Source organism: Montipora capricornis, chromosome 9 (genome assembly GCF_036669925.1).
Source record: "Montipora capricornis isolate CH-2021 chromosome 9, ASM3666992v2, whole genome shotgun sequence".
NCBI lineage: Eukaryota > Metazoa > Cnidaria > Anthozoa > Scleractinia > Acroporidae > Montipora > Montipora capricornis.
The window spans coordinates 40,770,426-40,788,017 of NC_090891.1; the positions used below are offsets into that span (position 1 = coordinate 40,770,426).

General features: G+C 39.8%; 1 protein-coding gene across 4 annotated transcripts in view; it reads right to left on the minus strand.

Annotated features, from left to right (window-relative positions):
* The window catches only part of LOC138015574 (cyclic nucleotide-binding domain-containing protein 2-like), an 83,886-nt gene that overhangs the window by 46,406 nt on the left and 19,888 nt on the right, over positions 1-17,592 (minus strand). For 2 of the 4 annotated variants that reach the window (XM_068862651.1, XM_068862649.1), the window contains 13 exons: positions 16,665-16,753; positions 15,662-15,745; positions 13,959-14,023; positions 12,613-12,690; positions 12,275-12,332; positions 10,888-11,026; positions 6,011-6,144; positions 4,837-4,891; positions 4,632-4,729; positions 3,741-3,830; positions 1,715-1,762; positions 1,236-1,325; positions 13-486 (listed from right to left, as the gene is read on the minus strand). In XM_068862651.1, the coding sequence (XP_068718752.1) occupies positions 373-486; positions 1,236-1,325; positions 1,715-1,762; positions 3,741-3,830; positions 4,632-4,729; positions 4,837-4,891; positions 6,011-6,144; positions 10,888-11,026; positions 12,275-12,332; positions 12,613-12,690; positions 13,959-14,023; positions 15,662-15,745; positions 16,665-16,753 (1,142 nt within the window). In that variant the 3' untranslated portion in view covers positions 13-372. Of the gene's footprint in view, positions 1-12; positions 487-1,235; positions 1,326-1,714; positions 1,763-3,740; positions 3,831-4,631; positions 4,730-4,836; positions 4,892-5,982; positions 6,145-10,887; positions 11,027-12,274; positions 12,333-12,612; positions 12,691-13,958; positions 14,024-15,661; positions 15,746-16,664; positions 16,754-17,592 lie in introns of those variants that run through there. The other 2 variants (XM_068862652.1, XM_068862650.1) reach the window with 2 other exon arrangements.

A 17,592-nucleotide genomic window follows, 5' to 3' on the forward strand; every position in this document is an offset into this window, starting at 1 on the left:
CTGATCATGAGCCCGAGTACGTGGACTTTTTTAATCTTTTAATTAATTGCTTTTAGACAATCGTTGTTAGTTCTAAGAGCTGAAATTTGTCAATTTGAAAATAGCTCTTCCTTATATACATATGAAATTGGACGTCCGCCTTTAATTTAAATTTGAAATAAATAATTTACAGTCGTAACTAATTCAAGTTCGAAGTTCGATTAAGGAAAAAGGTATCCACTCCTTCTCGAAGAATGTACGATTCTAATAAATAATCTAGAGAAAATTCATCTAAAACATTGTACAAAATAAGTCGAAAATAAAGTCTTCATATTTTTTTTAAATCGCCAACGTAAGGCTTGAACTAACTGCAGATTCTTCTGTGACCGTATGTCATAAATGAAGGGTATCTAAGAGAGTGTTTATAGTTTGTGTTTTAAAGGAGTCCCAGTTCGCTTGATCTTGCATCTTCTGTTCCAGTTTAGCCTGACTTGGGTACGGAGGAATCTAAGAAAAGATTGACTATACTGTCAGAAGTCTTCTGTTGAAGCCAAGAGTTCGCGATTAAAACTGAACTAACAGGAAGTCGTACGCTTCCCTCTAATCCGTCATTTCGTTGAATGAATAAGGGTGCGTTCGATTGACCCTATTCCAGAATAAGAATACGTGGAGTGATGAGTTAATACGGTACGTCTCACGTTTTGAAGCAACAATAAATAAAGATATGTTTAAAATAACATTTAGCAAGTGTTTGACAAATTTAATGTAAATCTCCGTAAAAAGGAAGGATTTATAATTTCTATTCCCTGTATGCCTATTCCGGAATACGGTCAATAGAACGCACAGGCTAAACTGACAACCTGATTAGGTAGTTGAATCTCAAGTAAGGAACGGGGAGCAGTCGGTTAAAAATTTCCCAAAGCTGTAGCGCGACTTGCTCTGTAGAAAAAAAATAGTCCGCGACAGCACCGTTCGCAGGGAAGCAAGAATAGACGGGGCATTTTTTACCCGCCTCAAATTCTCTGGCACGAAGTCCTCTGCGACGAAGGCGTTTTCAGCTAAGCGAGCGTGAAAGCCATCGACGTTCATCACGTCACTTCACAGTCGATATTTTGAAGCACAAGCATAACGCCCGTTTCTTGGTTTTGGTTTCGGCTCCTTCGCAGCCGTTTTTGCGATGTCACGCAAAAAAAGGGCCGCGAAGGAGATTATTTCGGCCGCGACATCATGTGAAATAATTCCGTACATGGACTAACCTGATTTCGAAGTTTTCGTAACATAGCCTCGTTTGCGTGCTGAAGAAACCAACTCTTCTTGATCAGCACACATTCGGCGCCATTGCTTACCTGAAAAAGCACAACCAAAATATTTTGTTAATTATTCTGAGTAACTGCGTATTTTGTCAACTAAATTTCAATCTCACGGTAGAAACGCTATTGCTTTTTGTTTGTCCTTAAATGCGAGCCACAGATTAAACTGGCAGTGTTGTGCGGGCAGATGGGTTATCATGGTCACAATTCATTGAATTTAAACTTAAAACTTTTATTAAATTGTGAAGTATGCTTCAAGGTGTGTTGTCATAAATAGCCTGACATACTTATGTTTCGTCCCTATCAAGGGACTAATTGGAGATTTCGACACAGCCTCATGACCAAACATTGCGTTTTCACATAAAAGAAATGGCGATTACGGCTCTCTAAACATAAGCCTACTTCCTTATGCAAGTTTTACATACCAAATGACATTTTACAGCAGGATTGTCAAAAAGTATCGTTGATAGACCCTGGAAAGAGAAAAGGAAACAAGCAAATGTACATAAGCGCCGGAGATTGAAAAATGTCGTTGTAAACTTGCTCTTATTAATACTGTTAATTGCCCGATGCGAAAAATACCATAATATTCTTTGTTTTGCCCCCAAAATTTGGGGTCGTGTTGTACCTCATTTAATGGGCTTCAGGATTGGCCAAAAGAACAATAGAACGAACAAAGATAACAAATGGATTTGGCACAGAAAACAATAGGAAGTTCACTATACAGCCAATGAAATATAGTGTTTAACAAAAGGTACGTCCCTACCCAAATTTTGAATAAGCATTGTTCTTGTTTCTCTTGGGACTTACAATGGTCCCAAGAAAATTCAAAAACAATGCTTATTCAAATTTTGGGTGGACAAACAAGGAGTATTATGGTATTTTCCACTTCGGTCAATAGGCCTAATTCACGATAGCCGCCATGTTGATTTTCAAATTGTCATGCAAATTAGCCATGTGTTATGCTGGGAGGCAAACATTGAAAAAAAGGCAAATTGCGGAAAATCGGCTCGTCGAAATATTGAAATAACATTGCTATTAGTACATTTTAGAATTTAGAATTAAGCACTTTTTATAATAATTTTATATCTTTTGCTTGCCTTTGACATTTTGACTTTCTACTTTGTTATCTGCTCATTTTTCACAAAAAAACATCGAAGTAACTTGCGTAATCATTCTATTTTACTACTTAGGTTATAAACATTCAGTGAATATGAAACAAATCATCTGTGTGGCTAAGTTGTTGGTTATAACCTGTCGCACTTGTGATGTTTGCCCCCTCACAAGTGTGGAGCTAATTTGCATGATAATAGCAGATCCAACAAAGCGGACATCGTGAATAAGGTCTATTGAGATAGATCCTCTTATCTTCACCGATCTATGTGGGTCCAGCAAACGAAAAAAGCTAGGATAAATGAAAGTTTCTTTTTAAAGCTGTCTAAATTATATAACTTGGTAACAATCCACGGAACTAGGAGTACGTAAACGAATCATTACCTAGCTCTTACTAACCGAGTTCAAGGTATAGACCGAGTTTTTTCTCCGTTGATTTATTGCACGAGCGCACGCGCCATAAATCAACAGGTGAAAACGAGGATCCGTAACTTACAGCACGGGCCGGGAAAACGAGGTTAAACACAAAGACGCGCTATAAAAGGGGTCGCCTCACGCACTGCTTTTGTTCGAATTCATTCAAGCGCGATTGATTAATTATCCAAGATGGTGATCAACAAACAGCAACATAGAGGTGGAAGCCTCTAAGATATTTTTAGCGCTAGAAAAAAAAAACTGGGGATCAAAAAAAGAACGACAGATAACATTTTATGGCATATATTACGGACACATCGACATAACGAGCTTTTTTATTGCATAAATTATCACAGAGCTCGGTTGCGTTGACGTTTCAAGTTGATACATTATTTGCATGTGCCTGGGGCACCGCGCCTTCTATAGTGCGTTTTCGTGTTATATCTCTTGAGGTAACAAGGCGCGCAGGAAGGGAAACTAGTTGAAGGCCATCGGATCGTTCAACTGCCACAAATGATTGGCATTTGTAAAAATCTTAAAAAGACATCAATCCTATTTGCTTTGTGGTTGATTGTTTCACATAAAGAACATGAAAAACTTACTAGAAAATGTCGCACCAAAATTTCAAATTTAGCAGGCCGTACTGAAGAATAGGGTCCGCAAAATTAGCCAATCAAAGCGCGCGTACTATCTGAGAGGCATTATCATGATCATGAAGTGTATTAGCCTCGCGTAGCATAGCAACTAGGGAGAAGTCTAGGATAAATTACCGAACTAAAGCGTTCTCCTCCCATAATAGGTAATATGAACATACGCAACAAACGGGATGGGAGAGACATAGTTAAGAGCAACCCTACGAAAGTGGCAAGTAAAACTTGTTGAGCGGAGTTCTTTGTTCCCTTTGAGCGCATCGGGCAAACTTACAAACTGATCTTTAGGTTTGAGTAACTCTATCTGCACAACAACTTGCTCTGCTTTCTGATCTGGATCAGAGGTCCCGTTTTCGTTGTCGTTCTGAAAACACAAGGATACAGCAATGATGACTTCAAATGGAGCCCGTAGTTCATTATGGTCGAGTTATGGTCTGGGGGAGCAGAGGGGCATTCTGTCTGCGCGTGCGCCAATTTGAGATCTCTCAGTGAGCGTATCCGCTGGCCCGCCATAAGCAACAACCAAAATAATGGCGGCCGATGGCGGTCTCCGTGGCGAAAAGTTTCGAGTTCGCGTCGTTATCTGTGTCGTTTATCTTCCTTGTCTTACTTGAAGACGGTGTCAAAAAATCGAGAGACGGTTGGGATGTTTATGGCAAAAAGTCACAGCAAAGTATTTTAGAATAATAAGGGGAAACCATATTTATAAAGTTGTTTTGGTGTGGAACACAAGCATACAGGATACAGCAATGATGGCCTCAAAATGGAGCCCGCAATTCATTATGGTCGGGTTATGGTCTGGAGGTCGTTTCTCAAAGATCCCAAAAATTTTCGGGCGTATTTCGGGTGATATAAAACGTGTTGTATCTGCAAAAGTGAAGCGCTTCAAGTCATGCAATTTTGCAATTGTTTTGTTTTCCCTGGTGTTGAAAATATGTTCAAAGATCAATTCGTCAAAATGAGCAGATCTCAGTTTCACGAATTGCTAATCGGGGCCCGAAAAGCTTCCGAAACTTTTGCGCAACATGAGGCCCCTGACCCGATTTCATTCGCACTTTCCGATCGACCCACCGACCGACCGACCGATGGACAGATTAATTAATTGGCTGACTCATTGAACGAAATGACTACATCAGTAATATTCACTACCGTCTATGTGACTTACTGGATCCAATTTCTTGCGGATTGTGTTGGCATGCCTGATTCCCTTGATGTGTAATCTTTTTAGCTTTCCCTGATCTCGATCCCGTTCCTTTTCGTTGGCTGCGAAACAAATGAAAACCAAGACAACGTCTAATTTGTTGCTGTTATTCCAATACGCGCAAGCCGCGTGCCGCAAAATCAAGCCTGCTCCAAAGCCACACACTTACCTTCTTGAGGAACAGTGGTAATTAGTGTTGCCAAGGCGACGCTCTTGGCTGTTTTCTGTGGTCAAAAGACAAATGAATGCATTTTCAATCACTGAATTGTGATTTGATTGAAATTGTGTTGACCAGAATATCGTGAAGAGCAAACCAATACTCTGACATTTACAATTGTATAACGAACAAGAGAAAATTGAGATTTTCTGGGGACGCCTTGTTGGTAAGTGAGCCACTGAAAGAAACTATTCATCGGTAAACTTTAATCGTTATATTTTCTTGCTTTTGTGTTTATTTGCTAACCAGTGTTTTAAGTAAGGACAGTTTGTACACGATAAACCCAAACAGCTTGCGGGTCAGCTTTTTCTTTAGAATGGTATGAAAACATATTTCTTTATGCTTTGGTTAACAAAACTTGGCCGCTAATCAAGAATAGTCTGGCTAATAATATTTTCAAAGTACATGAGTCATTAGTAATAGAAAAGGCTAGTTGTCAGAACACTTTTCTATGTTTTATCCAAAGATCACTAGAGTAAAAAAAACTTAAAATTCTCCCTGGTTTTCGTTGGCTTTCACCCCTTCAACGGTCGTAGTATGTTAACTATTCCTTTGTTCTGGTGTTTTTAGGCAAGACTTTATAGGAAATGAGAAAACACCTGCCTTTTATATCGTACTCTAAGCTAGTTCGTCGGAAAAATAAAAATGATTTTTAAAAGGTCTCGTTAAAATAATGATGGTTTAAGTATTACTGAAAATAAACGAGGAAAAATTATTAGAAAAGAAAAACGAACTTCAAAAATAAATACTAGAAAACAAGGCTGAAATTGAACGCAAGTGGTTTGTTTTGGAATATCTCACCTGATCTTTATATATGCTTGCGGCAAATTTCGTTTCGACTTAGCAATACGCTAGTATGCTATGATACAAAAAAGACTTGAAAAAATAAATGTAAATTCAGATAAGGATAAAACTGAATTGAATGAAGAAAAGGGAGATTTAGATAATAAGATGAAAATATTGGAAGAAAAAATTAATTTTTCCGAAAAACTGAAGCATTTGCATAGGAAAAAGGGAGAAAAAGCTAGATAATAGGAAAATAAGAGAACAGAAGCCCTTTGTATACAACCAACATGAATTTAAAAGGAAGCTGAGTCTATTTAGCAAGGATTTAACTTGTAATTACATTAAATTTTTCTGGTTCTGCCATTAATGCAGGTAGTGATAAGTCGCTAATATGCTTTGAAGTTAGCGATGGTTCCGTTTTGGGTCTTTTAAAGTCCGGAGACCACGGGGAAGCTCTAACGCGATCACTGGAAGCTGTAACAATACAATGAACAAAGAAAAAGTCACGATACACAAACAGCGGTGATAAGTTGACGTCAGATACAAACGCATTCCTTGAAATTATCTTTTACTTGATACATATTTCCTCAGAAGCAGAAGCATACGAACAGTTAACTGGACCTTTGAGGCGAGAGAAATCATCTTTTCTCAGAGAGTTCACCCCAAATCAAGTTGTCGATCTCAAAATAACTGGGGCGGGAAATCCATTCTTTCGGGTAATTCCTACAGACCTTCAGTGAGTTTCATGATCAGCAGATAAGTTCCAACGTCTTTATTTACTGCTCTCAATTGATATTTTACTTTGCGGATTTCACGTTTTGTCTGATCCAGTACGACAAAAAGCGTTGACCTTTATAATGGTATCCAATTATAATGGTAACGAAGAGTAAAACGAGCGATATCAAAGAATGGCTGGCATTCAGTCATTTATCAAATCATTATTATGGTTCCATGCCATTATTAGCGAGTTTAAGCAAAGACGACGGTTGGACTTTAGATTTCGTTTTCGTTGCTATGGCAGCGACACGAAAACTTTAGTTTCCCCCACGGAGTTTTATTTCAGCAGGGTTTTCGTTTGAGGACGGACGTTTTGTTCGGTTGTTAACCATTTCATGTCCGGTACTGCGACGCTATAAATTTGTAGATTTGTCGTCTTCTTTTTTCCCTATTTCTTTTTTTTCTTTCTAGTTTTGGGTCTGATTGAAAGACAATCACTAAACTAACAAACTAACAAGATGTCACATCGCCTTATTTTACTTACTAAGCGGAATAATCGATCTGTTGGCGTTTCATTCACTCGATTAGCTTAGTGTTCCTCTTTCTTCCGATCTCAAGAATGTAAACAGCATTTCAATGCCAAGGCATTTGAAAGCCTTACGAGGAAAAATAAAAACATCCGGTACTTACATTGTCAAGTAGCTATCGAGACACCCGTGTAATTTGTCAGGAATAATTTGTTTTTCTTTTTTTTTTTTTCGGAAAAGAAACGGAGAGAATCTAGAAGTTTTCAATGATTAAGTTCTCATCCATTAATTATAAGTTAAAATAGGACAAAATTATGTGCAAATCACACATAATTAATAGGCAAAACATAGTTCACGGTAGAGGGCAAAAAAAAAAGGGAAAGGAAAGGTACTTTATTTAAGTGTCTAATCTTCTAGCGCCGTAGAGCACTAATCGGGGACAGTGTAAATTGAAATTAACAAGTTAGCGCAAATCAAATCAAATCAAGGCCACTTCGGAAAATACCATAATACCATAAATTTTGCATAAGCATTGTTTTCAGTTTCTCTTATGGTATTTTCCGCACTTGTTTAAATGACTTTGAATATAATAGCTGTCATACTTTTAGATCCTGTGACACGAGTCATTGTTTGTGAACGCACTCGGCAGTGAACATTTAAAACCATTTACTTACAAGTGGGCATTCTCAACTAGTGCGTGATAGGAAAGCTATAGGCCTCCACTAGATCAGTAAGTCCAACATTTTCTTCCTTGTTTATATCTCTCAGTGGTGGTAAGTTTGTCAAATGTCTTTTTCACTTTTCTAAGCATCCACAACTGTGAAGACGAAGCCGCAACGTTATACGGTCGGCGTAAGAGAGCGCTTTCTCACTTCTATGCCATTTCTTCACAGGCCTGGGTAGAAATTTTGAGGATGGCGACCGTGTTGGAAATCGCTTCTATTGCTTTTTGTGTTTTAATTTGTTTATCTGCAATGTGGATTGCTTTGTCCTACGGGATCAAGATGTGCCAAAATGCGATGAGGCCTCAGCCAACGGTTATTCTAATACTTAACGTACAAGAACGCCGAAGGACAATTTTTCCAGTAGTTCCCGAAGCAACCCCCCGCCGCGCACAAGAAAACGACGAACCAATAAACCTCTGGATGGATCAAGAACATTTCGGTGAGTTTGTTTTCCTTCGCCACAATTTGCCACCTTGTTGGTCCAATAAAATTTTCTTAAAATCGTTTCTGCAAAAAAAATTCACGAGAAGTATGGACCCTCCAGACACGAGTGTGTCTCCGGCTTCATTTTAACCAGTGAAAATTTTAAAATCAAGGTTTCAAATTTACTGAGTGTCTTTTCAAGACGATCGAGAATGATTCAGAATTGCAGAATTATCTATTCCTACCATTCAGCGTCTTCTTGGATTAATATCTTGGAAGTTCTTATATTGTAAGATTACTCCACATAGACCGGCACAGGTATTTTAATTAAATTCCAAACTTTAACTTTTAAGGATTAAATCCTTCCCTAGCATAGACCGAAATATCACTCTGCTCTCGGCAATATAATATGTTTTGATTGCTAACTTCAACCTAATTCCCGCACCTGACCACCAAAAGGTCTTTTATCGATAAATTCAAAATGATTCATATTCTGGCTTTTTTCAGAAAAAATAAAAAGCACACCCCGGTTACAAACACCGAATATTGCTCTTCAAACCGACCACACGATTATTTTTAAGTCAGATAGTTTTGATATCCCGACATTTGATATCCCGACACGTTTTCATGCTTCCATAGGTGACATGCATGATGACGCCATATAACTACAAGTACCAGAATCCTTCAGGTTTCGCTTGTCTCGTGTTAATTGGAGCTATTGTTATTTTTACCCCACTGGGAATACAAAATTTAAATATGAAAAGAAAAACAAACTGAATTGTGGTAGTTGTAGTCAAATGACGCCATTGTGAAAATTGCCTATTCCATGTTCATTTTGTAGTCTTCCGTTGTAGCTTAATTATAAATTCACTAGTTCATCGTTTTTACCCTCCAACGGCGCTCCTCAAAAAGGAACATTTGATTCAGCGGCCTTGTGTGCGCTTTGTTTCTATTTGAGCTGAAAGAGCCGCAGATGAAGCCTCTGGTAATAAAAGGCTTAGAAATTCAGACGATTTTCAGGTTTTAATCCTGTACAATAACCTCACTTAGACAAAAACACTGTGTAGTCGTGAAGATGACGATCAACTCAGCTCTATTTTAGCTTATTTTGCCTCCCCTTTCAGCTCCAGAAATGCTCTGAAGAGACGATTTTGGAAAACCTTCAGTCTGTTGGTGGTTTCAAGATTGTGATAATTCATAAGCCTGAGCAAGAAAATTGTTAATTGCTTATTAAATGCATTCATTTAGGAATAGACAAGAAAAGAAATGTTGACAAATAAATACTTAGTTGCATTTGATTGAATCGTCTCTGGTAGAGTTCTGGCGTCGGTTGTTCCGCCCTGGTTGTTCAGACGATGGATACCGCTATCCGCCGGATAAATCACTATCCAGTGTATAAGTAATAGCGAAACCAATTACGCTATCCAATGGATAGTGATTTATCCGGTGGATAGCGCTATCCATCGTTTGAACAACTGGGGCCTGATATTGCTTTGTTATTTCCCAAAACAATTTCAGGGTGCCATTTAGATTTGCATAAGAGGGTCTGTCTGAAGGGAATTAAAAAGGGCCACTCCGACGAATAAAGCGAAAAACTAATGGTATTCACTGCCAAAAACAATTAAGCCTTCGTTATGATGTTAGTTTGTCGCTCTTTTCTTAAGCAAGAACAACCGAAGATAGTACGGAACTGAGGTCATTTGAAAATACTGCTTCAGGTCACTGCGATCATTTCGCGTTCATTGCAAGTTTTTTCAGGATGTAGAGAATTCATGACAACGCCTTCGGAACTATTTTGTGGTTTTCCAGAGTGGCCATTTCCGCAAAATTGGGAGCTTTTTGTTTACTTTTGTGCGCATTATTCAGCAAAAAATGGCCTTCTCATACTTTCTGCTTGAAACCTGCAGATATTTTCTCTGTTTTAGCCTTTAAAACGGTGTATTTTTAAAATATTAGGCCATGGTTTCTATAGCACCATTCAGTAATGGACTGCAGAATTTCTGTAGTAATGACCACAGAGTGTCTGCAGTACCGGTCAATAGTGGGCTGGAGAATTTCTCCGACACAAGTCAGTAATGGGTGTAGAATGTCTACAGTACCAGTCAGCAATGGGCTGCGGTACAAGTCAATATGCAGCATTAATTTGAAAGTTATTTAGATGAAGGTAAGACCAATTCTGGCCAATATTCACGGAGCTGTTTTTCGTTTTGTTTTTGTTTTGTTTTTTGGGTTTTTTTTTTTTTTTTTTTTGCTCTTTTTGTCTAAATTCATAAAGTGTCTGCAATAACGAGATATTTATATCAAGACAAAAAATCATGAAGTCGAAATATGCATGTAAACCAAAAAATAGAAGTCCTCTACCCCCCCCCCCCCCCAAACTCATCAATATTAAAATAGGTTTACGAATGGCGTCATTGTTCTGAGGGAGAGGCGGCAAGTATTCATGAACTAAGCAAGAAAACCAACCCAAGAGGGTGGGCGTCCCAAGGCTTTTGCCACTGATTGTAGTTAAGCTTTCATTCCTGCGTAGCTCGCACGGATGAATCACCCTTACACTCGCTGTCGCGTGCAACTGTGGACGGAGAAAGGGTCCTGTGAAACCGCTTACCTTTTGAATACTTACTGACCGGCTTTATCGATTTGCTATTGATTCGAGTAAAAATAGCCGGAAATGTTTTCTCGCACAGATTTTATCCTCGTTCACAGCTTCAGCGAGACTGATAAACTGTAAGATGCTACCTTCTTATCGTAAGTCTTAAGCGGTGAATCGGCAGTGTCGGTGGGTTATTTTTTTCCACAATTCATCATGATAACAAGTTACCTACCCGTGTAAAGCACTCTTCTCCTGTCACCTTCGTGAACTGCTATCACGGGTAGAACTTCTTTTCGTTTTTCATGGTCAGTTTTCGACCGAGTCAACTTTGCTGTCTTTTTTGATAAATGAGTCAAAACTCGACAGGAACCCTAAAGACAACATTAGACTGGATCGTTAAATTGCCCATTTCTTAGGCATTTAAAGGGAATTTATGCCAACCCATGCCCTCACCCCCACCCCCCTTTCCAACTTCACTCAAGCCCGGCAGCGGCGAAAACGATGATGACTCACCCACTAGTTCTCCAGTCATCCACTCATTTTGAAACTGACCTCCGTTTTATGAGAGGCACGAGCGGCTTTGCGCGAAGGCGCACCGCCGTATTCTCTGGCTTACTCTTTGTGATCTCTTTAGCTTGTACGTTTTGTTTTCCCATTTGAGACCGCGTGATGTTCCCAAGGGAATTTTCTTTTTGTCTTTTTTATAAGTTATGCTTACATATGCACGTGCATAAGACGACATTTTTCCCCTGGAGTAACATCAAGTGGTCTGAAATGGGAAAACAAAACGTACAAGCTAAGGAGGTCTATTGTCGATGCTGCCTTACAGTGCAACGCGCCTTATCGTGGCCACCCAAAAAACTTTCACATTTGACAATTACGTGTAAATACGTCAACTCAACAACCCATGCAACGGTGTCCAATTTACAACCTTGCAAGGAAAAAAGCTGTCCGTGGCTTGGAATATGCTGGCAAATGGTAGGAGCACGTTCCTGCGATCATTGAGGAGTCTCATGCGGTTAATCAATTTTCTTTGGGATCATGACATACAAACGGATCGCCCGATTGATCACAACAAGGAGAACCTGGTTGTTTTTGGCAAACAACTGGCGGCTTGCATGCCAAATTATTAGGGAACTGTAAGCACGATAACGACGCTTACGAGAATGCCACAGCTGAGCAATACGTTCGATGTACAAAAGCAGAGGCTCTGCCACCTCGCTCGAGCGTTTTATTATTACATTTTTATACATTTCTGTTACGTTCTCGTCCTGATAACAACGCCAAATCATCAAAATTGAGGTTATTACTTATTATTATGGAGGATGTGAGCACCCAGTGATAAATTAGTGACCTTTAGATCGGAGGACGATACTAGTACGAGAACAAGCTTTCCGTTCTGACCATGCGCACTTCGAAAAATGTGGGCATGCTCGGTACGGAAAAGTCGTAATCGTAATCGTCATCGTCCTCAGATCGAAAGATCCTAATTGTCAATTTTCTCTCCAAACATACTTAAAGTATGACCACTCACTCCAATTTTATTGCTGGAAAGTTCGCACACATGCCGAAAGACCTCAAATAACCATGAAACTATTTCAATTAATTAAAAAACGCACCGTTTTTACGATGTAGATCCATTTTGTCTTGCTTTCTTTCACTATTACCACACCTCGCCTGACAAACAACAGAGGAAAACAAATTACTAACTTGAAAATGTAGAAAAGTCCAATTTCGATATATTAAAATTCAGTCCTAAATAATAGGCATCATCTCGAGGCTCTGGGGAATAAATATAAGGATTTGTATGAGTTTATTCCCCAGAGCCCCGAGATAATGCCTATTGTTTAGGACTGAATTTTCATGTATAGAAATTGCATTTGCGGTGACCGCAGCCATAATGACCAATCATTACCTGTTCAAAAAGAAACTGAGGATAACGAAAAAAGAACGTCACCTGAAGTAATGGAATATGCAGACATCGTGTTTAGTCGTCAAATCATCCAGTGGAAGATCTTTTAAGTACGGTACACTTCTGTGGACAGAGAAGAAAGCCAAGACAAAATAGCTTGAGCAAGGTTGGTGTATTGGAGAGACGGTCCAGTTTATGGACATGGTGACATACATTGTTCTGACTTCTGGTTTATTATAACAGAATGGAACACCGGAGATAACAAAGAAAAATTGTTGGACAACTTGATAAAAAATAAATGAAGCAAAGCCAAAGACTTGCACGGATGGAAAAGTAAAGAAAAAGGTTGATACGGACCTTGAAAAAAGCATCAGCCTTACGGTTTCCAAGTTTCAGACAACTCGGTGTTTTAAAAAAGTTCGTTCTCTGGTGAAAAATTATAATAAACAACAAGCTTTCGATTGTCAGGGCTTTCAGTATTCAACGGGGGAAGCTTTCATCCTTCTAAGACAGTAACTCTTGAGCTCGTTGTTTCTTATAATGTATACCACAGAACACTTTCTTTTTTGGAAAAAAAAAACTAACAATGAGCTTGCCTGGTTATCACTCTAATCGGTAAAGAAATTCCATCTTGCTGTTTTCAAGTTCAAAAAAACTGACGGTTTCCTCAAAATGCTAAGATGCAGCCCGGTAAATTAATTCAAATTGAAGTCGTTGCAAGACGACCACGAAACTCTGCTTTTTTTTTCCTTTTCCTGGAAACATGTCGAAATATAAGCTTTGAAGAGTAGGCAAGTCCGAATTTTACGAGCGTTTCGAGCCGGGAAAGTTTTCGGAACTTCCGAGAAAACCGATCCCCGCGTCTAAAGAGCTTTTGCTGAAGGTATTTCGGTTTCCTCTTTTCTCTCAAATGCAACACCATTTCTTCCTTGTGTCATCATTTATGCAAGTAGAACGACGTGTTCTAGCTCTAAATTCCAAGTCTGAAAATGCGCATGGACAGTTCAAGTCCAGTCGTTGCTAAATGTCCAATCTCGTCCCCTGAGTCCGCTTTTCTTTTGGTCAGCACCAGGAACATAGACTCTGGCCACTTCCAATTTATGCGCAGTCGTAGTGAAGGTCCATTTTTGAAACCGTTGACAACCACAGTTGTTTCAAATTTCTGGGCATGCGTAGATGAGCCGGAAGTCCATGATTTGCGGACCTCCTGCCTTGAAAGTGGGCAGAGTCCGTGTTTTTGGTGCTGATCAAAGCAAAAGCGGACTCTGGGAACTTGATTGCTAAACGCAGCGTATGCCGTGGGTGGAAGTCACAACCGTTCTCTAATAGTAGTAACAGAGTCGCTGATACCACCATACATTTAACAGTTAAAAAGTCCACTATTTTCTTACCTAAGAAATCTTATGTGTTCTGGCTCTCGTCCATCCTCATAACTCATAAAAATATCTCGAAAATCCTGAAAGAAAGAACAACAGGTTGATAAGAAAAAGAACATATTCATGAGTTCATAGAGCGTCGGTAGGAAAAAATAAATAACCTCTTATCCGTAAAACTAGGTGCATCGCGACAGGCCAAATGACAGGATTCGAACCACGACCTCACAAAGCACCGATCGCTCGAACACTGCCCACGACTCAGATTTGTCTGTCGTTCTCCCCCGTCGCCTAGCAACTAGTTTCGCATCCTTTCCACGGGCACATTGCACCTTGAAACATCTCTTCCATGAATTTGATTGGACTGGCACAGGTAGCAGCACGAACTGATGAGGTTGGGGTTCAGGTTCAACGCTTTTGTTATATGTCTTTTAATGCAGCTAATTTAATTTAATTTAATTCAATTCAATTATTAATTGCTTAAAAACGCATCTTGCTACACTCGGCATACCAGGCTAGTATTTTGTAGTGTCATCACGTCCTGTTATTGTAACAAAGTAAATGATACGTCTTCGCACTAACTGCCCCGATTATTTTTACTATTTGCAGGTGATCTGTGTCTGTTACTCATTTTAATGATTAAGTATTAAAGATTGCTGTTGATTGATTGTTGTCTTTGAATCCATTGTTAGTGATACTAAAACCTGCTTCGTATGCGGCATTGCAGTAGCTTCGTAATTACTCAGGTTCAGGCGGATCAACTGTACTCTCTTATCGACAACGTAGATTTAGCTGAATTTGTATAACTGATTTGTTAGCCGGCTTCTAAAGAGAGTTGTGTGCCTTTGTCGGTAGGTGAGCGAAGGCCAGAAATTTGACAGTACATATCAGCTTTGTTGATAAAAGGAAATTGACCAATGTAAGGGGTTTAAAAACTGAGCTGACAGCGTTCGAGCGTTAGACCTTTCGCTATGCGGGCGGTATTGCTAATTAAGATAATTCAACGAACGAAATGATATATGAAATAAATAATATGGTGAGCTGCGGATAGGAAATCAAGTGAAGCTATGATCCTCACAGTTATGAACACAATTTTAGCAATTGCGTACCGGGAGTGAACTCCTAACCTCGCAATGCATGCCGGTGCGACGCACCCACCAACTGAGCTATGAAGCTACTGATGTTGGGAGCTGGTGATAGACCTCTTTCATGATTGCGGCAAAAATAAAATATGCTTTTGTTTTCAAGCTCATAAACCTCTCTAGCCTCGCTACAACGAGCAAATTTCAAAAGAATATTTGTTTCAAAATGAGGGCAGTGGGTCTAATTAACATAACTACATAAGAATATAAGGATAGAAGGTTTGATTCTTGCTGCTCAGGAACAAGCTTTAAGAACAGGCGCCATTTATGAAAGTGGTCTATTTGTGGGTTCAAATGTTTACGTGATGATTTCATATTCGCAGTTCAATATATGATTCATTTCATATATCATTTCGTTCGTTGATTCATTCACCGAGGGAACATTTGGTCAAAATTTGAACCCACAAATGACCACCGAGCTCCCAACATCGGTGGCTTCATAGCTCAGTTGGTTGGAGCTTCAAACGGGCATCGCGATGTCATGGGCTCAAACCCGTTTGAAATCCTCGGATTAAGATAATTCAGTTGATACTCCTGAATTTCCTTTTTTTTTTTTTAATTTCAGCTTGTTGAACCTACCTCCCTACAAACCGCTAATAGAGAGACTTCGTCTTTGCAAAGTACTGTTGCACTCCGTGTTTTGTGATGGAGTAAGGCCAGCTCCTGTGAGATGAAAAGAGATAAAAACACAAAACGGTTATAAACGAGCCGTGAAACCCTAAATTTATTAACAACGCGCCATTGAAACTGAAACCGAAAAATCGCACTTTTCGAAGCTATTTCTAGACCGTGAGTAATTATCCCTATGTTCTCCATTGTTACGTGGACGCAACAACACTGCCAAACAATTAATTTGTTAAAGAAAAAACTGATGGCGCCACAGGTTCAACATTTCTGTCCAGCACTCGGCAAAACAACAATGGCCGTTTTCACACTAGAAGACGGTCCCATGGTTTCGTCAACTTATGTGAATTCAAGACGAACAATGGACCGAAGAGCTGGATAAGTTTGAGCGAATGAAGACCGGCACTAGGCAAGGCTTCGTTGTTTTCGAATTCTTTCAGTTTTCGCGCCAACCTTCTTTCCTCCCTCAATATTGAAAACTTCCCATCAACTATCTCTTCCATCGCTAGTTCCATTTCCCCGCGGTGGTTAATTTGCCAAACTGTTCGTCTAACGTGAATTTAGGTCGGGCTTAGGTCGACTTGTTCGTCTGGATCGACAAATCGCCTTCGAAAAATTGTCTTCCTATACGGACAAATTTCAGACGATGAAGTCGTCTAAAAATCTGTTCGTCCCGTTTTTGGATAACGCTATCCATCGGCTAAATCACTATTCATTAGATAGCGCAATTGGTTTCGCTATGACTTATCCTCTGGATAGTGATTTATTCGGCGGCTGGTGCTATCCATCGTTTGAACAACTGGGGCCAGAAAATTTGTCCTTCCAGACGATTTGCCTTCCAGTTGCTGGGTCGTTGAAAATCTTGGGTCCTAATGCGAGAGTTGTATCCTTCTGATTTTGGACTCCTGGGACTTTATTAATTTAGTCCAAGGTGGGAAACAAAGATCAATTTTCATACCCCAAAACTGCTTCCTTTTCCCAGAACCGCGACAGTGGTGTTCCTCTGTTCGTTTGTGTTAGCATCATTTATTAACAAAGAAACAACCGCTACAAAATCAAAAATACAACAAGTCATTTTCTACGGATACAAATTACTAACATTAAATTGTAACGCCTTCTACGGCCGCGCAGAAGGCAGACTCGGGCGATTCAATAAAGCGACACGCGTGTAAAGAGGGGAACGCGCGAGAAGAGGGGAAACGCTCCCCTCCCTGACACGCGCGTTGGTTCACTGATTGTAGAATATTCTTGACCGGTCTATTACTTAGCCTGATCTTAAATGACTTGGCTGCTTTTGTGGAAAGAAGCCGACCCGCCACTTGACAACCTTGACGTTTCTGTCGGGACGAGGGCCAAAGAGCGGGTGTCCAAAAGTATGCTAATGATACTAGACTGAAACAAAATTGAGGGAAGAATTCCTTGCACTCAGCTGGGCAACTTAAGCAATTGTCCGTTACAGACACGTGAAAAATTCAGGTGGCTTCACCGAGATTCGAACCCACGACCTCTGCGATGCCAGTGTGATTCTCTACCACCTGAGCTATGAAGCCACTCGGTTGGGAGCACGTCATTTTGTTGGGTTCGTGCATGTGTTCCCGTGCAATTGTCTCTTATATACAACAAAATGACCTGCTCCTAACCGAGTGCCGGGCTTCATAGCTCTGCACCGGCATCGCAGAGGTTTTGAGTTCGAATCCCGTTGAACTGAGCCACTTGAATTTTTCTTGTAACAATTGCTTAAATTGTCCAGCTAAGTGCGAAGTCACTTCTCTTAATTTCGCACATATCATTTGTTTCAAAACAAGAAACAATTTCGCCGAAATTGAATCCTTATTGCATGTATAGCCTACTCCCCAGCTTCATTCAGATTAAGTAATGGACTGGAA